This window comes from Nomascus leucogenys, chromosome 4 (assembly GCF_006542625.1).
Source record: "Nomascus leucogenys isolate Asia chromosome 4, Asia_NLE_v1, whole genome shotgun sequence".
Taxonomy (NCBI): domain Eukaryota; kingdom Metazoa; phylum Chordata; class Mammalia; order Primates; family Hylobatidae; genus Nomascus; species Nomascus leucogenys.
In genome coordinates, this window is record NC_044384.1 from 94013437 (window position 1) to 94036548 (window position 23112).

The 23112-nt window shown below is 42.4% G+C and overlaps 1 protein-coding gene across 1 annotated transcript in view; it reads left to right on the top strand.

The window, feature by feature from the left end:
- Positions 1-3219: 3219 nt before the first annotated feature.
- DENND6A (DENN domain containing 6A) overlaps positions 3220-23112 on the top strand; it is a 63350-nt gene continuing 43457 nt past the window's right edge. The window contains exons 1-3 of the mRNA XM_003257222.4: positions 3220-3538; positions 20607-20645; positions 20747-20789. Of these exons, the coding sequence (XP_003257270.2) occupies positions 3302-3538; positions 20607-20645; positions 20747-20789 (319 nt within the window). The 5' untranslated portion in view covers positions 3220-3301. The remainder of the gene's footprint in view (positions 3539-20606; positions 20646-20746; positions 20790-23112) is intronic.

Below are 23112 nucleotides of genomic sequence, written 5' to 3' on the forward strand. Positions count from 1 at the left end.
TGGCTAATTTTTTGTATTTTTAGTAGAGACAGGATCTTACCACGTTGGCCAGGCTGGTTTCAAGCTCCTGACCTCAAGTGATCTGCCTGTCTCGGCCTCCCAAAGTGCTGAGATTACAGGAGTGAGCCACCACACCCAGCTATTTATTTATTTATTTATTTATTTATTTATTTATTTATTGAGACGGAGTCTCCCTCTGTCACACAGGCTGGAGTGCAGTGCTGTGATCTCAGCTCACTGTCACCTCTGCCTCCCCAGATCAGGGGATCCTCCCACCTCAGCCTCCCAAGTAGCTGAGATTACAGGTGTGCACCACCACACCTGGCTAATTTTTGTATTTTTACTAGAGACAGGATTTCACTATGTTGGCCAGGCTGGTCTGGAACTCCTGACCTCAGGTGATCCACCGGCCTTGGCCTTCCAAAGTGCTGGGATTACAGGCTAGTGACTTAACTTTAACAGAGAGTGTTAGAAAAGAAGCTGGCTAACTGAATGACAGAAGATCCATGAATAGGAAGTTTGGAGAGATGATCCTATCCAAGATCCTTTCAGAGTCAAAAGTTCTTTTGATGAACCATAAGAAGGTGTCAGTACCTTGTTCCTCAGCTCTCATTCACAACAGAAACTGTGTGAAAATAGACTGTAAGGCAGAATGTCAAAGTTATGAAGGTAGAGGGAAATAAAGCCATAGCTGCTTTGTTTTCCCTAGTGGTTATTCTGTTTCTGTGTATAAAGATTTAAGTAGTGCTTTTTGTTTTTGTTTTTGTTTTCCCCAAACAAGATTTTTACTTTTAAAATTCTCTAGAGATTTGGTGTGTTTTCTTTCTCTGGAAACTTCTGGCTCTCCCAATATGTTGTTTTCAGGGTACTGTATTTTGACAAGATTATCCTTAACCCAGTATTATAAAGCAACACTTCACAGAATCACAGTTTGTGTCTATGCATCGAAGAACCAGCCCTGTGGAACAAGTAATGTTCTTTTCTGGTGTTGGTTTTTGACACAGGGTCTTGCTGTGTTGCCCAGGTTGGAGTAGAGTGGCACAGTGATGGCTCATTGCAGCCTTGACCTTCTGGGTTCCAGTGATCCTCCCACCTCAGCCTCTCAAGTAGCTGGAATTACAGGTGTGTGCCACCATGCCCGGCTAATTTTTAATTTTTTTTTAAGAGACGGGGCCTCCCTATGTTGCCCAGGCTGGTCTCAAACTCCTGGACTCAAGTGATTCTACTGCCTCAGCCTCCCAACATGCTGGGATTACAGTTGTGACCCACTGTGCTTGGCCACAACTGGCGTTTTGAGATCATTAATAATTAATAATGAAGTAGCATCTGGTAAAATGTGTACATTAGGATAGCTTAGCTTTTCCCAACAGTCAGTGAGGTGAGTTAGTAATCATCATTCTCATTTACCAGAAACTGGGTTTTGGAGCAGCTTGCCTACCATGATCGTGGTAGATTCTAGCTGGCACTAGAATCCAGAAGTTTTGACTTCCACGCCAGCGTTCTTTCTAATACAAAATGCTACTGTTCTTTCCTAATACTGGGTTTAGAGCCTTACTTGATTGCAGAATACAGTTTTTCCTCTTTTAACCACAGCAGTTCTCTGGAGTAGGATGGCAGGCTACTTTGGCCAAAGACTTGGCCTCTAACTTAAGTGCTGTCCCTAAGTTCATTTTTGTCCAAAGGAAGTCTCCAGCAAACGTCACTACAGATGTCTGTGCATACTTGACCACCTCCTTGAAAACAGGGACACTAACACTTGCTCCAAAAAAAAATTCTAAGCATGTTGAAGGCAGTATTTGTCAAATGGAATGGATTTGACTGGGCAGTGCAGCAAAATGCTTAAGTTCTGCAGTGTTTTTTGTTTTGCGTTGTTTTTTAGAGACGCAGTCGTGCTATGTTGCCCAGGCTGGAGTGCAATGGCTGTTCGCAGGCGTGATCATAGCACGCTGCAGCCTGGAACTCCTGCTCAAGCGATCCTCCTTGAACTTAGCCGGCCTAGCTAAGCCGGCCTTAGCTTCCCAAGAAGCTGGGACTACAGGCGTGACACCTCGCTGGTTTACTCATTTTTCTGTTGAGGTATTATTGTGTGTTTCCTACTTTTACTATGCTACTTATACTCAACATAGTAGGTGCTGAATAAATACTAGTTAGTATCCTGGCTGGTCCAATAATCAGTAAAAACTGATCTCAGAATATGAAGCTGCTTGTGACCAGGCCTTTGCCCCAGTGTTCAGAGATCCACAGGTTGCTGTGGAGGCCAATCTGCCCAACCTGGAGTTCCAGAAAGGTCTGGGGGTGTGTGTTGAGTGAGTCACAGACAGCCAAACTAAGAAAGGAGGAGGTGGTAGGGTGGGGAGGCCTTGCTGGAGAAGGTACAGGTGAGTGAATGCACAGATCTCTGAATCAGCAAACTAAATGAGTGAACTGCAAGCCGATATCGGAGTTGTCATACTTGCTGGGCTAGTCAAGTAACCTCCAGAACCTCCATTTCCTTATCTGTAAAAAGAAATAAATACTGTCTACTTATTTGCGATTATGTGAAGATTCAATAAGGTAATATTTGTAAGTATTCGCACTTGCACTTGGCATATCAACTGGCACAAAGTAAGCGTTCAATGTTAGCCACCGTTACCATTATGCGTTCATATTTTTTATTTTTATTTTTTTGAGACGGAATCTCGCTCTGTCGCCCAGGGTAGACAGAATACAGTGGCGCAATCTCAGCTAACTGTAACCTCTGCCTCCCGGGTTCAAGCGATTCTCCTGCCTCAGCCTCCTGAGTAGCTGGGATTACAGGCGCGCTCCACCACGCCTGGTTAATTTTTTTGTATTTTTAGTAGAGACGGGGTTTCACCATGTTGGTCAGGCTGGTCTCGAACTCCTGACCTGATGATCCGCCCGCATCGGCCTCCCTAAGTGCTGGGATTACAGGCGTGAGCCACCGCGCCCGGCCTGCGCTTTCATAATTTAGTAATACCTTATAATAATTATGAACGGTGTCATTCCACGAATAATTTATTCCCTGGTCGTTGACTGAGAACGAGGTTGACAAGGATTCATAAACAACCATTTCAGTCCCAAAGAGCTTTCAGACAAGGAGGCCAGGGCCGGCTTCACAGTCCGAGACAAGCGGCAGCGTGACGTCCCCACGTCCGCTCCCAGGATCACGTGACCCGCAGCCCCGCCCGGACTGAGTGGGTCCCCAGCGACTGCGACAGCGGTGTCTGCGCCTGCGCGGAGGCAAGCGCGCTCTGCGGCGCGGTCCGCGGTGGAGGCGGCGCGAACAGCCAGGGGGCGGCGGATGGCTTTGAGGGGCCCTGCGGTCTTGGGTCCCGGCTCTCGAAGGCCGTTGGACGAGGCGGTGGCAGGGGCCGAGGGGCGCGAGGCGCCGGCCCTTGTGGCGGCGGGAGGCGCTCCAGAGGACGATGAAGAGGACGATGGCCGTAGCCGGGGCCTGCTCCGCTGGGACGGCTTCTCCGCCTGGCTGCACTGCGTGTGTGTGGTGGGCTTCGACCTGGAGCTGGGCCAGGCCGTGGAGGTGAGGCCCGGCCCCGCCCTTTCTCCGCGCTCCGCCCCTGCGCCGGGGCGGCTGCAGCAAAGCCAGCGGCCCGCGGGCTGGCGGGCCAGGACCCTGTCCTCCGCGCATCCGGGCGTGGCCAGTCTCCCCTCCCGCGCGCTTTCGGGCTGCGGTCCTAAGGCACTTCCCGTGGGAGGATCTTGGGCTGCGGCTAGGGGTGAAAAGTTCTCTTTAGGCCCTTCCTAAATACTTGTTGATGTTCATCCTATTCTTTATTTCTTTTAAACCCGGAGTCACAGAATTAACTAAAAGGGTTAGTAGCACCCACCCGGAGAAGCCTGCAGGCAGGATGTTTGTTTGGTACTTTTTCAAGAACAATGCCCATAACAGATGAACTCTAGTAGCCGAACTTGCACAACCAAGTTTTAAGGCTCAGATTGTTTTAGTCATTTGCAGTAACTCTGAGCGTTTCCCTCAGCCTGAGCCGAAATGCTTATCTCAGCATGCATTTTCTCCCTTTCCTCCTTTTGTGCCTCATTTGTGTTTTTTTTTTTTTTTTTTTTTTTTTTTGAGACAGAGTTTTTGCTCTTGTTGCTCAGGCTGGAGTGCAATGGCGCGATCTTGTCTCACCGCAACCTCTGCCTCCCGGATTCAGGCGATTCTCCTGCCTCAGCCTCCCAAAGTAGCTGGGATTACAGGCATGCGCCACCATGCCCGGCTAGTTTTGTGTTTTTAGTAGAGACGGGATTTCTCCATTTTCGTCAGGCTGGTCTCGAACTCCCGACTCAGGTGGTCTGCCCGCCTAGGCCTTCCAAAGTGGTGGGATTACAGGCGTGAGCCACTGTGCCCGGCCTCATTTCTGTTATTTTTTTATGTTGCCTCTGGAACAGTTGGTGTGAAACTACTGTCAAGATGAATATAGGGAACATCATTTACTTGTGAATCAGTCAACTTTTCCATTCTTATGTATGGCCCCTTATCGAAAGGCTTTAGAAACATCTATTCTTGACGTTGTTTAAGGTCTTTTTAGAATAAGGAATTGCTTGTTTTCATGTGTCCAAGAAAATTGTTATCAGAAGGGCGTTTGTTTAGACGTTTTTGTTTTGGTTTGTTTTTTTTTTTGGTATTGGTGACAGATTTCAATTTCATTCTGACTGTAATGGCCTGGTTGACTAAGAAAATTGGCTAGGGGGAGTTTTTTTAATGCGAAGCTACTGCTTTCGTATTTGGCCTGCCTTCTGGGTGTTTTATTATAACACAGTTAAGCGACATTAAGTTTCCACTAAGAACCAGGCATTATGTTAGTTGCGGAGCATACAAATAGGATGTGCTCTAACCTGTATTTGTAGATTGAGGCAATAATTTAGAGGAGAACCAAGAATTAATCATAGTAGCTGATAAGGCCAAATGCAGTGCCTGGCACCTAGTGGCATTCTATAAATACTTTTGATAGAATGGGTGAATATGTGAGCAATTCTTTATCTTATTAAAGTAAGAAAAACAGTTCTCAAAGATTTTGAATCAGAGATTTATAAGCCATTTATTATTCACCTTGCCATGTTAACCTGAAGTTATATGTACAGCAAGATAACAATTTAACCAGAAAGCATAAGAATGGGTTGTTGTAGTTGATTGTGTTTTTAAATAGCTAAAGGAGATTCTTTTGGATTCTCATTATTTGGGACATTCTTTATAACATGAATATGTTTTTTGACCAAATAAACAGAAAACATATTTGAGATGCTGCAAAAATGTGAATTATTAAAGGACTTATTTGAATTTCATTTTCCATAGTGTATGCCACTGTATAGAGTTTTTTTTAGGTCAGGGGTTCTTAACCTTTTGCTTCCTGGATCTTTTAAAAATATGAACATTATGAACTTTCCACTAGGAAAAGGCTGAGTAAGACGAAATCATGTATGTGGTTCCATGGACTATCTGGGTTTATCCATGGACCTTCTGTTCCATTGTCCCCACATTAAGAATCACTGATTTTAGAAGATGTAGGATGAGGATGGGGAAGATTCTCTAATAAAGGAAGGTCGAGGCTGCAGTGAGCCATATTCGTGCCACTGCACTCCAGCCTGGGTGACAGATCGAGACACTGTCCCCAGAAAAACCCCAACAAAACCCAGACTCTAAAGCTGGGCTGCCTAGGTTTGAATCCATGTGACTTTGGGCAAGTTACTTAGCTTGTTTGAGCCTCGCATTCTTCTTTATAACAGGATTAACAGTACCTATATCATGGCATTGTTGTGAGGATTAGGTAATTTCATGTTTGTAAAGCATTTGGAATAGTTCCTGGGACACAGTAAGATGTGTTTAAGTCTTCATTTGAGAAGCATTGATTTTCTAGAAATTTTTTTTCTTTCTGTTTTTTTAATTTTTTTTTTGAGACGGAGTCTCACTCTGTCACCCAGGCTGGAGGGCAATGGCACAATCTTGGCTCACTGCAACCTCTGCCTCCCAGGTTCAAGTGACTCTCATGCCTCAGCCTCCTGAGTAGCTGGGATTACAGGAACCTGCCATCATGCCTGGCTAATTTTTATATTTTTGTAGAGACGGAGTTTCACCATGTTGGCCAGGCTGGTCTTGGACTTCTGACCTCAGGTGATCCACCTGCCTCGGCCTCCAAAGTGCTGGAATTACAGGTGTGAGCTGCCACACCCGGCTGAAATTTCCTTTTTAAGTGAAGGGAACCCCTGACTTTTGCATTGGGAAGTTGGGCCTTAATTTTCTCACTTGTAAAATGAAATTGAGGTACTAGAATCAATACCTTTTTTTAGTAGAGAACTTTGTTCCCTGTGTAAATAGAAATCTAATCTGGAACCTTAATGACTAATTTTGTTGAAATGGGGCTTGCGTGTGTATCTTTGTCTAAAACAGAAACTAATTTAAGCTACTTCAAGCAGTAAAGGGGAACTTACTCTAAGGACACACAGCTTAAATACCTGTTTCCAGCTATTTAAGACATAAACCTAGTAGGGCTTCAGAAAATGGCTAGAGTTCATAACCAGGGAAACCTCTTGGTTTTGCTCTTTTTTGTGTGTGCAGATCTTGTTTATATTTCATGCCCCCTGCAAACTGCCTTCTTCCCCTTCTCTGATTTTTCTTTCTTTTTTTTTTTTTTTTTTTTTAAAGACAGTCTAACTTTGTCAGCCAGGCTGGAGTGCAGTGGTGTAATTTTGGCTCACTGCAACCTCCATCTCCCAGGTTCAAGTGATTCTCCTGCCTCAGCCTGCCGAGTAGCTGGGACTACAGGTGCATGCCACCATGCCCAGCTAATTTTTTTTTTTTTTGAGAGTCTTGCTCTGTTGCCCAGGCTGGAGTGCAGTGGGGCTCCCTGCAAGCTCCGCCTCCCAGGTTCACGCCATTCTCCTGCCTCAGCCTCCCAAGTCGCTGGGACTACAGGCGCCTGCACTACGCCCGGCTAATTTTTTGTATTTTTAATAGAGACGGGGTTTCACCATGTTAGCCAGGATGGTCTCGATCTCCTGACAGTGTGATCTGCCCACCTCGGCCTCCCAAAGTGCTGGGATTACAGGTGTGAGCCACCGTGCCCAGTCCTTCTCTGATCTTTAAGGTGAGAAGCTAACATTTTTAGCCACTTCAGTGAAAAAGAGTGAATCTTTAATTCACTTCCAAAGCCAGAGGAAGATAATCTGGTCTGGTTTGGGGCAGGTTCCCACTCTGACACAATTGGCTAAAGCCCTGAGTAGAAGGGGGAGTGGTTCACCTTGCATAAAATGTCTTTTAAGGCCCTGTCCTAAGTGAAGGGGGTTAAGGAGGTCTTTGAGCTAGGAAGAAACTGAACAAGGTGTTGACTGCAGGGGTTATGCTGAGCTTCTTTACCCCTGAAGTGGCTCTGGAGGCATTAACCACAGAATCAAAGTGTCCTCTGGAACAAGGTTTGAAACCTCCTGGGTTTGATATACTGTACCTCACCTTTAGCTTTGAAATTACCAATTATTTAGTAAAGCCGTAATTATCCGAATACAGAATTACGTTATTTATTCAAGTTTTTTTTTTTTTTTCCTGAGTGAATAATAATATACTCATTGCTGAAAACTTGGCAAGTAAAGAAATTATAAACACTAGGCCAGGCGTGGTGGCTCATGCCTGTAATCCCAGCACTTTGGGAGGCCGAGGCGGGCGGATCACAAGGTCAAGAGATCGAGACCACCCTGGCCAACACGGTGAAACCCCATCTCTACTAAAAATACAAAAATCAGCTGGGTGCAGTGGCATACGCCTCTAGTCCCAGCTACTCGGGAGGCTGAGGCAGGAGAATCTCTTGAACCTGGGAGGTGGAGGTTGCATTAACATCGGGCCACTGCACTCCAGCCTGGCGACAGAGCAAGACTTTGTCTCAAAAAGAAAAGAAAAGAAATTATAAACACTAGAAAATATCACTCTTAATTCTACTAAGAGGCAACTGCTATTAATATTTGGCATTTTTGTTAATACTTTTTTTCTTCATAAAATTTTGTATCTGTCAAGGATTAACTTGATAGGAACAGAAACCTCAAATAAACTTTAAGTAAAGGGACAGTGATTGTAAGGATTCCAGGCAGTCTTTTGGAATCCAAGTGTGTGGGAAGCAGGGATGAACCTGTGGGATTTGGAAAGCCCCAGGCCTCTGTCTCTGGAGCTGTGTGTTTTTTTTTGTCTTTGGTCTTTGCATGTCTTTTCTGTTCTCCATGCTGAAGCTGGTTTGTGCTGCAGTGGCCTCAGTTTCTTCTCTCCCATTACTCTGCTTGACTTTGGGTTTCCATAGTACTACTGATTTTAGCTAAATTCTTTTTCTGGAATGAGGCTGAAGCTTACCACTGGAGTATCTGATTGGCTCAGCATGGGATAGGTGTCCCATTTTGTTCACTTGTGGTTAGGAGACAAGGTTTCAGTAGCAGTAGCAGTCACTTAGGCTCACCCCTGCAATAGGAGGGGCACTTCCAAAGCATAGTCTGGGCGGCAGTCTCCTAAACATGTCTACTATGAGTCTGATTTTATTCATAAATATTCTCATAAACAGTTTGTGAGTACATTAGACTCTTTTTTTTTTTTTTTTTTTGAGACGGGATCTCGCTCTGTCGCCCAGGCTGGAGTGCAGTGGCGCAATCTCGGCTCACTGCAAGCTTCGCCTCCCAGTTTCACGCCATTCTCCTGCCTCAGCCTCCCGAGTAGCTGGGACTACAGGCACCCGCTACCATGCCCGGCTAATTTTTTTGTATTTTTAGTAGAGACGGGGTTTCACCATTTAGTCAGGATGGTCTCGATCTCCTGACCTCGTGATCCGCCCACCTCGGCCTCCCAAAGTGCTGGGATTAAAGGCATGAGCCACCACACCCGGCTGTAACAGATACAATAGTAACAAAAAAGTTTGAAATATTGTGAGAATTACCAAAGTGTAACACAGAGACACAAAGTGAACACATTGTTGGAAAAATGATGCTGATAGACTTGCTTAATGTAGGCTTCCACAAACCTGTAATTTGTAGAAACTGGTAACTGCAAAGCACAATAAAATGATGCACAATAAAATGATGCACAATAAAACAAGGTATGCCTATTAATAAAAAGAGAAGGAAGAATGGTATTGGAAGGCAACAAGCGTTTACTGCCTTACCTGAGAGCAGTTACAATCTTATGTAATCAAAGATTTATTTTGAGAGATTTCTAAGCTTGGGTTTTATGATATAAACTTTGGTAACTTTCAGCTGTTTGAGAGCCAAGGGTATATGTGCCTGAAAATTCTACACCATTATGTAACTTTGAAATAAAGGATTATGTTCTGTTTTACCTGGGGTGTGGAAATATGTGTTAATGCTTATTGAAAATGAGGCCAAACATTTATATCTTGGTAAATTTAGGCTATTTTTGTATCATTGGGATTCTATTTGAGTTATTTTGTTTTTCTTATCATAAGAATCATCTGGGGCATTTGTTACATATGAGGATTCTGGGGCTCACCCATCTGCTTAATCAGAATCAGTTCCAGATGATCATTATGTGTAGGCATGTTTGGAGTATGTTTTTTAATTTTCTCTTTATATAAACTTTTCTGTTTTTCTTGTAAACCAGCTGTTGTCAAAATGTGGTCTGAGGACTTCTGGGCATCTCTGAGACCGTTTCAGGAGATTTATAGGATGTTTGTATAGCCATACAAACTATGTGTGGCTTTTCTTCATGTTCTTCAACCAGAACAGCATATTGCAATAGAATGAACATAGAATGATTCTGCCAAGAGCGAACATTAAAGAAAAAAAATTTTTTTTAAAAAAGAATGAATGCTGAAGCAGATATGAGAATCTAGTTATTTCTATTAAATCAGACATTAAAGATATTTGCAAACATGTAAACGATGCCATCTTCTCAGTAAAGTTTTTGTTTTGTTTAGGAATACAGGTTGTGTGTTCCTAATCTAAACATTCAAAATCCGCAACGCTCCAAAACCTGAAACTTCCTGAGTACTGACATGATGCTTTTTAAAGGAAATGCTCATTGGAGCATTTTGGATTTCAGGTTTTTGGATTGGGGATGTCCAACTGAGTAAGTATAATTCAAGTATTCTAGAATCTGAAAAGATCTGAAATCCAAAACACTTCTGATCCCACCAAGCATTTTGGATAAGGAATACTCAACCTGAATATAGTTACTTTTCATAAAAATTGAGTATGTTAATGAGTAATAGGTTATTATTTTAAAATAAATTAACAATTTTTTTTAATGATACCTTTAGTTTCTACAATGGTGAATTTTGATAGATATAACCCACATAAACAAGAATTCTAGGCTGGATGTGGTGGCTCATGCCTGTAATCCCAGCACTTTGGGAGCCAGAGGCAGGTGGATCTCCTGAGGTCAGGAGTTCGAGACTAGCTTGGCCAACATGGTGAAACCCATCTTTACTAAAAATACAAAAAAAAAAAAAAAATTAGCCGGGCATGGTGGCACATACCTATAATCCCAGCTACTTGGGAGGCTGAGGCAGGAGGATCACTTGAACCAGGGAGGCAGAGGTTGCAGTGAGCCAAGACTGTGCCATTGCACTCCAGGTGTGTGCCACCATGCCTGATTAAATTGTTTTATTTTTGTGTTGCCCAGTGTGATCTTGAACTCCTGGGCTCAAGGGAACCTCCTGCCTCCAACTCCCAAAGTGTTGAGATCCCAGGCATGAGCCATTGTACCCAGCCTCATTTATTCCTTTCCGTCACTCTAATTATTAAGTAATATTTAGACTTTATTTATTTATTGGAGATAGGGTCATGCTCTGTCACCAGGCTACAGTGCACTGCAGCCTGGACCTCCCAGGCTCAAGCAGTTCTCACACCTCAGCCTGTCAAGTAGCTGGACTACAGGTGTGTACCACCATGCCTGGCTACTTTTTTGTTTTTTTGTAGAGACACAGTTTTGCTATGTTGCCCAGACTGGTCTTGAACTTCTGGCCTCAAGTGATCTGCCTGCCTCAGCCTCCCACAGTCCACCTGCCTTAGCCTCCCAAAGTGCTAGGATTATAGGCATGAGCCACCATGCCTGGCTGTAGACTCTTTTCTTGAAACAGAGTCTCGCTTTGTCACCCAGGCTAGAGTGCAGTGGCACAATCTCAGCTTACCACAACCTCTGATTCCCAAGTTCCAGCGATTCTCCTGCCTCAGCCTCCTGAGTAGCTGGGATTACAGGCACGTGCCACTGCACCCAGCTAATTTTTGTATTTTTAGTAGAGATGACAGGGTTTCACCATGTTGGTCAGGGTGGTCTCAAACTCCTGACCTCGTGATCCGCCCACCTTGGCCTCCCAAAGTGCTAGGATTACAGGCATGGGCCACCGTGCCTGGCCCATAAACTCTTTTTTTTTTTTTTTTTTTTTGAGACGGAGTCTCACTCTTGTCACCCAGGCTGGAGTGCAGTGGCACAGTCTTGGCTCACTGCAACCTCCACCTCCGGGGCTCAAGCAACCCTCCTGCCTCAGCCTCCTGAGTAGCTGGGACTACAAGTGCCTGCCGCCATGCCTGGCTAATTTTTTTTTTGAGGCGGAGTCTTGCTCTGTCACCCAGGTGGAGTGCAGTGGCGTGATCTCGGCTCACTGCAAGCTCCGCCTCCTGGGTTCATGCCATTCTACTGCCTTAGCCTCCCGAGTAGCTGGGACTACAGGCGCCTGCCACCACGCCTGGCTAATTTTTATATTTTTAGTAGAGACGGGGTTTCACCGTGTTAGCCAGGATGGTCTCGATCTCCTCACCTCGTGATCTGCCTGCCTTAGCCTCCCAAAGTGCTGGGATTACAGGTGTGAGCCACTGTGGCCTGGCTAATTTTTAAGCTTTTTTGAGGAGACAGTCTCACTATGTTGTCCAGGCTTGTTTTTACTTTTTGGCTATTATGAATAATGCTAATATGAAAATTTGTGTACGAGTTTTTGTGTGAACATGTGTTTTCACTTTTCTTGGATATATACCTAGCATTGAAATTGCAGGGCTATACTGTAACTCTTTGTTGTAACCTCTTGAGAAACTTCCATAACTGTTTTCCACTACTGATATATGAGGGTTCTAATTTCTCTGCATCCTTACCAACTCTTGTTATTGTCTGTCCTTTTGATTACAGCTGTCCTAGTGGGTATAAGCCGTGTCTTATTGTGATTTTATTTGCATTTCCCTAATAACTAATTCTAAACAGTGTTTTTTCATGTGCTTATTGGCCATTTTCATTTTTATTTTTTGGAGAAGTATCGATTAACATTTGTGCCCATTTGAAAATTGGGTTGTCTTTTTATTTTTATATTGTAAGAGTTCTTTATGTATTCTATATACTAGACCCTTATTAGTTATATTAATTGTGTCTTTGCCTGTTCAGGCTTCTCACAAAATACCACAAACTGGGCAGCTTATAAACAATATATGTTTATTTCTCATAGCTCTGGAGGCTCAGAAGTCCAAGATCAAGGTACTGGCTGATGTGGGGTTTGGTGAGGGTACTCCTTCTGATTCATAGATGGCACCTTCTAGCAGTGTCTTTGCATGGTGGAGAGCTAGCTCTCGGGTCTCTTTGATAAGAGCACTAATTTCAATCATGAGGGCTCTGCCCTCACGACCTGATCGCCTCCCAAAGGTTTCGCCTCCTAATACCGCTATCACCTTGGGGTTTTTGTTGTTATTGAAACAAGGTTTTAAATTTTGATGATATCCAATTTATTTATGTTTCCTTTTGTTGTTTGTGCTTTTGGTGTCATATCTAAGAAACCATTGCCTAATTCAAGGTTGTGAAGATGTATTACTGTTTTCTTCTAAGAGTTAGATAGACTTAGCCCTTACATTTAGGCCTTTGATCCACTTTGAGTTGACTATTGTATATGCTGTGAATTAGAGCTGTTATTTTTTTAAACTTTATTTTGAGATTAGGTAAGAGTTATAAAAGTAACTTACTCCACCTGAAGTTAACTTTTGCGCTTCAAAGAACATACAGTCCATTGTTCCCACTACTGCTGCTGCTGCTCTTCTAACAGTTCTAGTTTCTCACAAATTTCTGTCCATAATCCTGCTCAGCACCCTGTACCATCTCTGTATCTTGCCTTTCCTCCCAAGCTGCTGTTAGGCTGTCTGTTGCATTTGTAATTCCTATAGCTCCTCACCAGTAGTGGCTAAGCTCCCGCCTTCCCATCCTGTATTTTTGACTCATTCAAGGTTAAAAATTCTCCAGCAGCTTCTTTAATGTAGCCCACAATCCCCTACATAGTCTTCTCTCTCCTTACTTCTTCAGGCTCACCTTGCCCCACTTCATCAGTGAGCAACAATGGACCATTGATGTGGAAGGTACACCCTCATGTTATGGAAGCAGAAACTGAGGCATAGACTGGCTAATGATTTCCCACAAGGACACATCTAATTAGGACCAAAACATGGTTTTGGTGCCAGTACTGTACTTTCCATCCTTCCCCACTGCCTCTTAAGAGTTTGAAGATGCAGAGCTGTATTCATTTATTTTTGCCCAAAGTCAAGGTGAGTAAATGTGAACTTTAAAGAAAATTTGGGCTTTAAAGAAAAAATTGAAGTGAAGAAGAGATGATAGGAAGAATCTGAAGATTTGGCTTAGGATGGTGGAATAAGAAGTAACAACAACAATGAAAAAGAAAGAAGGCAAAATGCTAATATTTTGTCTGTTGCCTTCTGCGAGGGCAGGTGGGAATATCTAGTTAACTGTGTTTCCTAGAAGCTAGAAAGATAAAAGAATAAGATCTGTGCATATGGTAACCATACCAGTGCATCCTATTTTCATATATTTGTCTTGTCTTCCCACAAACCATCTGTATTAGTCTGCTATGGCTACTATAACAAAATACCAGACTGAGTATCTTTTTGTTTTGTTTTGAGACAGGGTCTCACTCTGTCATCCAGGGTGGAGTGCGGTGGCACCATCTGGGCTCACTGCAACCTCCACCTTCTGGATTCAAGCCATACTTGTGCCTCAGCTTCCTGAGTAGCTGTAATTACAGGTGTGTGCCACCATGCCCAGCTAATATTTGTAATTTTAGTAGAGACAGAGTTTTGCCATGTTGGCCAGACTGGTCACTCCTGGCCTCAAGTAATCTACCTGCCTTGGTCTCCCAAAGTGCTGGGATTACTGGCAAAAGCCACCGCACCTGGCCTGGATGTCGTAAATAACAGAAATCTATTTCTCTTGGTTCTGGAGGCTGGAGAAAGTTTAAAATCAAGTTGCTTACCAATTTTGTTCCTGGTGAGGGTCCTCTTCCTGGCTTGCAGATGGCTGTGTTCTTGCTATGTCCTCACATGGTAGAGAGAAAGAGAGAGAGATCTCTTGTGTTTCCTCTTATAAGGGCACGAATGCCATCATGTGAGCTCTACACTCATGACCTAATTACCTCCCAAAGGCCCTGTCTCTAAATATAGTTGGAGGTTAGAGCTTTAACGTGAATTTTGGGGGATTCAGTCCATAGCACTATCTAACTGGACTAGATATCTCTGGATTTGAGCCCCAGCTGTATTTCTTATCTCCCCAGTTGCCCGGAAAAAAAAATCTCATCTTAAACTATTTTCGTTCTCTTTGTAGAAACCAACCACCATTTTATGCCCCCTCTGAGGGCAATTCAGTGTGTGAGGTACTCTTTATGGGTCTTGAAGAACGTGTTTCTCAGAAGAAAATAGTAGCTGTTTATCAAGGCATTTATGTGCTGGGAGAATCGCCTATTGATTTCTGATAAGCTGTAGAGATATCTTTGTTAAAATTTAAACATCTATATTCTATAAATCTATATTTATCCTGGAAAAGGTATCAGGAGAAATTATCCTATGAATGCCAAAAGAATTTGGTTATTTAGTCTGAGTGGATTATAACAGAAAGTTCTTTTTTTTAAAAAAGAGTCCTTTCCTTTAGGAATGGCTAAATGAGATGTATTGGACTGGTTTAATGAGATATTGTGATGAGTTAGTGATTTTGACAAAAATGGCTGAGTAGTTCAGCATTTAGATGGTTGGATATTAAAGATGATATAACAGCTTGCAAAGAATGGGATATAATTAACCCTTACCAAGTGCTTCTGTTTAGGAACTGAGAGGATTATATTAATCCCAGCTGGTAGGGGAACGAGTCAAACTTCCCATAAATGCAGTCTGATACAAAGCCAGGAAGAATGTTGAGATCTAATGAATTAAGATATAGTAGTGCTTTCCGCCATCAAGGAAAAAAAGCAACCATGATTCTTTCTGTTAAAAGTGACAGGAAGGCCGGACGTAGTGGCCTGTAATCCCAGCAATTTGGGAGGTGGAGGCAGGAGGATCATTTGAGGCCAGGAGTTTGAGACCAGTCTGGGCAACATGGCAAGACTCCATCTCTATAGAAGATTTAAAAATTAGCCAGGTGTGGTGATGCATGTCTGTAGTCCCAGCTACTGAGGAGGCTAAGGTGGGAGGATCGCTTGAGCCCTGGAAGTCGAGGCTGGGGTGAGCCACAGTTGTGCCACTGCACTCTAGCCTTGGTGACAGAACAAGACTCTGGAGACTCTGTCTCAAAAAAAAAAAAAGGACAACAAAACTAGCCCAAACTGGCATAAGAAAACAAAGTTTATTGATTCATGTTGTTGCAAAGTTCACAGGTAAGCCTGACTCAAGGCACAATTGAATTTATAGTTGAAATAATGTAAGGACTTGCTTTCTGTCCATCTTCCTGCCGTCTTTCACTGTAGAGAATTGATTAAAATGATAGGACATAGGAATAGCAGGTGGGATTTATTAGAAGGTACCATTAGAGCCTTACATATCAATTGGAAATAGTTTTTTGTTTGTTTGGAGCAAATAGTGTTGGGAAAGTTGACGCTTTAAAAAATAACAGTTTGAGGCTGGGCACCGTGGCTCACGCCTGTAATTCTAACACTTTGGGAGGCCAAGGCAGGTGGATCACTTGAGGTCAGGTGTTCGAGACCAGCCTAGCCAACATGGTCTACATGTCTCTACTAAAAATACAAAAATTAACTGGGCATGGTGGTGCACACCTGTAATCCCAGCTACTTGGGTGGCTGAGGCACAAGAATCACTTGAACCTGGGAGGTGGAGGTTGCAGTGAGCTGAGATCACACCGTTGCACTCCAGCCTGGGTGACAGAGCAAGACTCTGTCTCAAAAAAATAAAAAATAAATAAAAATAAAAAATAGCAGTTTGAGCTATAGCTCAGAATTAAAGAAAAAGCCCATAAAATGTTAGAAGAAAATCTGCAAAAACTTAATTCATTGTTTTTTAAGTTTCAGTCATTCCTTGTCATATTATTTGTACTATTAATATTTTTCTTTAACTGGATTCTTCACATCCCTCTGCCTCTTTTTTTTACTTAGCTATATCTTAAACATTTGTATCCATGGTATATTGATTTTGAGTGTTAGGTCGTTTTTCCTAATACACATTAAATTAAGTACAGTACATATAACTATTAAAATTTTAGAAGGGCTGTGCGCCATATAACATCTCTACTGGCATGTGTGCCATGCTTTTAGAAACAAGGATTTAACTGTTAAAAGATTAGAGAAGGACTTTTTGTAAGACATGTTGTAACAGCAAGAGAAGGCCTTTTTTTTTTTTTTTTTTTTTTTTAATCATCTTATTCTTTTGCCAGGCTGAAGGGCAGTGGTGTGATTTCAGCTCACTGCAACCTCCACCTCCCAGGTTCAAGCCATTCTTGTGCCATTCTTGTGCCTCAGCCTCCTGAGTAGCTGGAATTACAAGCACCCACCACCACGCCCGGCTAAGTTTTTTGTATTTTTAGTAGAGACATGGTTCCACCATGTTAGCCAGGCTGATCTCGAACTCCTGGCCTCAAGTGATCTGCCCACCCCGGCCTCCCAAAGTGTTAGGATTACAGGTGTGAGCCATGGCACCTGGCCAAGAAGGACTTTTTTTTTTTTTTTTTTTTTGAGAGAGAGGGTCTCACCCTGTCACCCAGGCTGGAGTAGAGTGGCATGATCTTGGCTCACTGCAGTCTGTATGTGCTGGGGGGGCCTGACTTTCCTAAGACAGCCATTAGTACCACCAGGTGGCCTTTAAGGCACCTCTGGTATCATGTTTGAAAATCACTGGCCTTTGATAATTGGTGACATGAGAGAGGCATTACTACCAATGCACACAAGATGCCTTCTGTGACTAATGTATAGTGCCGGTTGACTAGTCAAGCATTGAGTGTGTAATTTTTGTCAATTTGATAAATGTAATATTCATCTCCTAAGGAGGTCAGGTTGGTTATAACATAGAGCTTGGTTGGCTTGTAGAGTGTGTGCCCTTGGGTGTGTTGTTTACTAGTGTTTGTTCTGGTGGTAGCTGATCTGACCTAGCCCTGCTTCCTTGCAGGGGCTGTGGGGCAGGAGTTTCATCAGAAGGTGGCTGTGGTCACTGCAGACGCTAAAATAACCTAAGAAAATGCATAATGATCCTTTAAAGGGACCAGAGAGAATTAGGATAGCCTTTATTGTGGAGATGGCCCTTGAGGTTTCTTAAACTGCAGATAATTATTTTTCCTTTTCATTTTTCTTTCACTAGTAACTAGTTAGGATTTGTATTACTTGTTGGAGTCAGTTGAAAAATATTATTTATTGAAGTAGACACCAGCTGAAAGATTATGTTCTCTTTAGATTATAGGCTACCAAAGAAAAGACTCAGTAAGCTTTGAGTTATTAGTCAATTGGTAAATGGTTCTTGATAACTTAATGATTTTACCAATCTTTTGGAGATAACTTTAAACCAAAAACTTTTTTTACCTAATGTAAATATTACTCAGTGCTGCCAGCTTTCCCCCTTGTTTCATTATTAAAGTTTGTGAACTGTTTCTTTTTGTTTTGCTTTTTGTCTTTAACTTTTATTTTAGGTTTCTGGGTACATGTAAAAGTTTGTTACATACATAAACTCATGTCCCAGGGGTTTGTTGTGCAGATTATTTCATCACCCAGGTGTTAAGCCCAGTACCCCATAGTTATCTTTTCTGCTCCTCTCCCTCCTCCCACCCTTCACCCTCAAGTAGACCCCAGTGTCTGTTGTTTCCTTCTTTGTGTTCATAAGGTCTCATTATTTAGCTCCTCCCACTTATAAGAGAGAATATGCAGTATTTGGTTTTCTGTTCCTGCATTAGTTAGCTGAGGATAATAGCCTCCAGCTTCATCCATGTTCCCATAAAAGACATGATCCCATTCTTTTTTTATGGCTGCATAGTATTTCGTGGTATATATGTACCACATTTTCTTTATCCGGTCTGTCATTGATGGGCATTTAGTTTGATTTTATGTCTTTGCTATTGTGAATAGTGCTGCAGAACTATTTATTTATTTATTTTATCTTATTTATTTATTTTTTGAGATAGAGTCTTGCTCTGTAGCCCAGGCTGGAGTGCAGTGGCACGATCTTGGGCCCACTGCTACCTCCACCTCCTGGGTCCTGGTTCAAGCAATTCTCCTGCCTCAGCCTCCCGAGTAGCTGGGATTACAGGCATGCACCACCATGTCCAGCTAATTTTTGTATTTTTAGTAGAGATGGGGTTTTACCATGTTGGCCAGGCTGGTCTTGAACTCCTGACCTCGTGATCCACCCGCCTTGGTCTCCCGATTTCTTTTTTTTTTTTTTTGAGACGGGGTCTTGCTCTGTCACCCAGGCTGGAGTGCAGTGTTGCAATCTCGGCTCACTATAACCTCTGCCTCCCAGGTTCACGCCATTCTCCTGCCTCAGCTTCCCCAGCAGCTGGGACTACAGGCGCACGCCACCATGCCCAGCTAATTTTTTTTGTATTTTTAGTAGAGACGGGGTTTCGCTGTGTTAGCCAGGATGGTCTCGATCTCCTGCCCTCGTGATCCGCCCACCTCAGCCTCCCAAAGTGCTGGGATTACAGGCATGAGCCACCGCACCCGGCCGGCTTCCCAATATTTAAAAAAAAATATTCGTGACTGGGCACGGTGGCTCACGCCTGAAATCCCAGCACTTTGGGAGGCCAAGGCAGGTGGATCACCTGAGGTCAGGAGTTTGAGACCACCCTGACCAACATGGTGAAATCCCCGTCTTTACTAAAAATACAAAATTGGCCAGGTGTGGTGGTGCATGCCTGTAATTCCAGCTACTCAGGAGGCTGAGGCAGGAGATTTGCTTGAACCCGGGAGGGGAAGAATCACTTGAACCTGGGAGGTGGAGGTTACAGTGAGCCAAGATCGCACCATTGCACTCAAGCCTGGGCAACAAGAGTGAAACTCCTTCTCAAAAACAAAAAAAACACACACAAAAAATTCTTCATTATTGTGGATATATAATAGTTGCACATATATATGGGGTACATGTGATATTTTGATGCAGACATGCAATGTATAATGATCAAATAGAGTTATTGGGATATCTGTCACTTCAAGCATTTATCATTTCTTTGTGTTGGGAACATTCCAGTTCTACTCTTTAGTGATTTTGAAATATCAATAAATTATTTTTAACTATGGTTGTCCTATTGTGCTACCAAACACTAGATCTTATTCCGTCTATCTAACTGTATTTTTGTAGCCCTTAACCATTCTTTCTTTATTCTGCCCTCTCAAACCCTTACTACTCTTCCTAGCCTCTGGTAACTTACCATCATTATTCTATTTTCTATCTCTGTGAGTTCCTCTTTTTAGCCCTTACATACGAGTGAGAACATGTGATATCTGTCTTTCTGTGCCTGCCTTATTTCACTTAACATAATGTCCTCCAGTTCTACCCATGCTGTTGCAAATGACAGGATTTCATTATTTTTTTTTCTTTTTCTTTCTTTTTTTTTTTGAGACGGAATGTCATTTTGTCGCCCAGGCTGGAGTGCAGTGACGTAATCTCAGCTCACTGCAACCTCTGTCTCTTGGGTTCAAGTGATTCTCATGTCTCAGGCTCCCGAGTAGCTGGGATTACAAGCATGAGCCACCACACCCAGCTAATTTTTTATTTTAGTAGGGATGGGGTTTCATCATGTTGACCAGGCTGGTATTGAACTCTGCATGTCTCGGCCTCCCAAAGTGCTGAGATTACAGGTGTGAGCCAATATGCCTGGCCTGGATTTCATTTTTTTAATGGCTGAATAATATCCCATTATGTATATGTACTGCTTTTTCTTTATCCATGCATCTGTGAACTATTTCTGAAAGTGATTTGACCATAACCAACTACTAATTTAGACTAATGTTTTATATATATATATATAAAAGATATATATATATATAAAATATATATATATTTATATATATATATATATAAAATGAGACGGGGTCTTGCTCTGTCACCCAGGCTGGAGTGCAGTGGTGTGATCTTGGCTTACTACGATCTCTGTCTCCCGGGTTCAAGTGATCCTCCCATCTCAGCCTCCCGAGTAGTTGGGACTACAGGTGCATGCCACCACACCTGCCTAATTTTTGTATTTTTAGTAGAGACAGGGTTTCAGCATGTTGGCCAGGTTGGTCTTAAATGCCTGACCTCAAGTGATCCGCCTGCTTCGGGCTCCCAAAGTGCTGGGATTACCAGCATGAGCCACCGTGCCTGGCCTATAATATGTTTATAACTAATGTTTATAATATGTTTAATAAAATTTAACTCTTTTCTTCCAGGTAATTTATCCTCAGCATTCCAAACTTACTGACAGAGAAGTAAGTAAAAATACTGCTCTGTATAGTTTACTGTTATATTTCTGTTTGTTTTTATTGATTATGTGTGTGTCAGCATACATCACTTCTGTTTTCTTTTTCAGAAAACCAATATTTGCTATTTGTCTTTTCCAGATTCAAATTCAGGTAACTATTTTTCATACAGTGTTTCTGTTTAATTTTATACTAAGAATACTGGTTATACTGTTAATGTATGAAAATTGATTGAAATAGCATATTAGAATCCAAACAGAGCAATGATTTTTATTCCTATTTTAATGATGCCTAGTCATGTCATTGTTGATTTTAGTAGCTTCAACTCTTAAAATAACTGTTATGGTGTGATGAGGTATACCATCAAGGAACAATAAAGTCTTAAAATAGCTAAGAGGTTGAAAATCAGCGACACTGGTATATTTGGGATTCATGGACTATGTAGTTTACTTTCAGTTCAGCATCTGGGAGCTTACCAGGAACTCTGTAAAAGCAGTGAACCTAAAAAAGCCAGGATAAATTTGGTTAGGAAAAAAAGGCCATGTTTATATGCAGTAGTTTATATGGGTTAATATAGGTAAAGCCTTGGCATAGTGCTTGGTGTGTAGAAAAAAACATAACGAGGGTCTGTTTATTGTTGAGCTTAGTTTTGCTGGTCTCTTTCAAGCTCTTCCTTTTGTGTGGTCCTAATCGTTGACATCCTTCAGGTTACCTCTTGTGTTTCACTTTCAAACTAGCTTTTCTTGGCTTATAGTGACCAAAACATTTAGCTTCTCAGGCCACACACAGTTATAACCCTATAAAGCAGAGACAGTCTAATTTTCTTTCCTTTTGTGGTTACTTCTTTTTTTTTTTTTTTTTTTTTTTTTTGAGATGGAGTCTCGCTCTGTCACCCAGGCTGGCGTGCAGTGACGCGATCTCAGCTCACTGCAAGCTCCGCCTCCCGGGTTCACACCATTCTCTCACCTCAGCCTCCCGGGTAGCTGGGACCACAGGCGCCTGTCACCATGCCCAGCTAATTTTTTGTTTTTGTATTTTTAGTAGAGACGGGGTTTCACCATGTTAGCCAGGATGGTCTCGATCTCCTGACCTCGTGATCTGCCTGCCTCGGCCTCCCAAAGTGCTGGGATTACAGGCGTGAGCCACCACACCCAGCCGGTTACTTCTAATATTGTGTTAGTTAGTTCATTTAATCTGATTTGAGAGATTTGACAGTTAAAAAAAATTTTTTTTGGCATTTTCTCCTTTCTGTATAAATGCTTCCAGAATTTTTTTCCTATACATTTGGAACTCAGCTTTGGCGAACTATATGAAAGAAAAGTGGTATCTTGGTAAATTAGATACTGCCTTTTAGAGATCCCAGTAAGGCGTTTTTTCTGACCTGGAATTATTTTAGTGTTTTTGGCCCATTTATGAAATAATGATACAGAGGTCTTGTAGGAATGTATCTTCATTTCAGTTAACATTTTTCTTATAAAATCTGTACATACACTTCTTATATGCTGTGATGGGTTAGATTTCCAGGACTCAGAGTAAGCTAAGTTGTATGCATTGCAGAATGAACTGACTTTCTGCATGGAATCCCAGTGAATTATGCTGGATGTTCTTCTCTTTCAGATCATAGCTGGTTGTCATGGCTCCTCTCTCTTTTTCACTTCTCTATATGAGCATGAAGGGGATCCGAATATACCACCCCCAAATATACCACTTTGGCTTAAGAATTATTTTGAGTTGAAGGCAATTGAGAAACAGCAGATGCAAAAAGAGCCCTTTACCCTACCCATATATGCCTAAAAGCAGGACATACATTTCCCTTTGTGAAGGTGTCACCCCTCCCCTTTCCCATACCAGGAAGGGGAGAAAGATTCTGAATCACCAGAGAAAACTCTTATCACTGGAGATGGTACCAGCTTAATTCTGCATAAATAAGCCTTGCTAAAATAATCCTTATCTTTCATTAGTTTTACCTATATGTTTACCTTCCCACAGTTTACCACCCCTTGAAGTCCAAATCCTTTTTCCTTTGTCTGCATTTTAGTTTCTTTTGTTAAAATGGTATCTAAGCTCCCAAGTTTAACCACCTCTTTGGGTTTTTACTTTTTTTCTCTGAAGCCTTTGTATGCATTCGAACTAAATCTTTTCTCGTTAATCTGTTGTCTGTTTATTTCACAGGCCCCAGTTAGTGAACCTAAGATGGTAGAGGAAAAGTCTCCCGCGCGCATACATCAAGGCTAAGAAGTTAATTCTGTGGTGTTTAGATAGCCTATATCTAGTTTTATAGCCTCTGCATGTGTCATTATCAAAAAAATTTTTAAGTACTTTTGGCTTATGAATGACGTATAGATTTTTTTCTTTTTTCTTTTTTCTTTTTTTTTGGCCCAGGCTGCAGTGCAGTGGCACGGTTGCATCTCACTGCAACCTCCGCCTCCCAGTTCAGGTGATTCTCCTGCCTCAGCCTCCCAAGTAGCTGGGACTA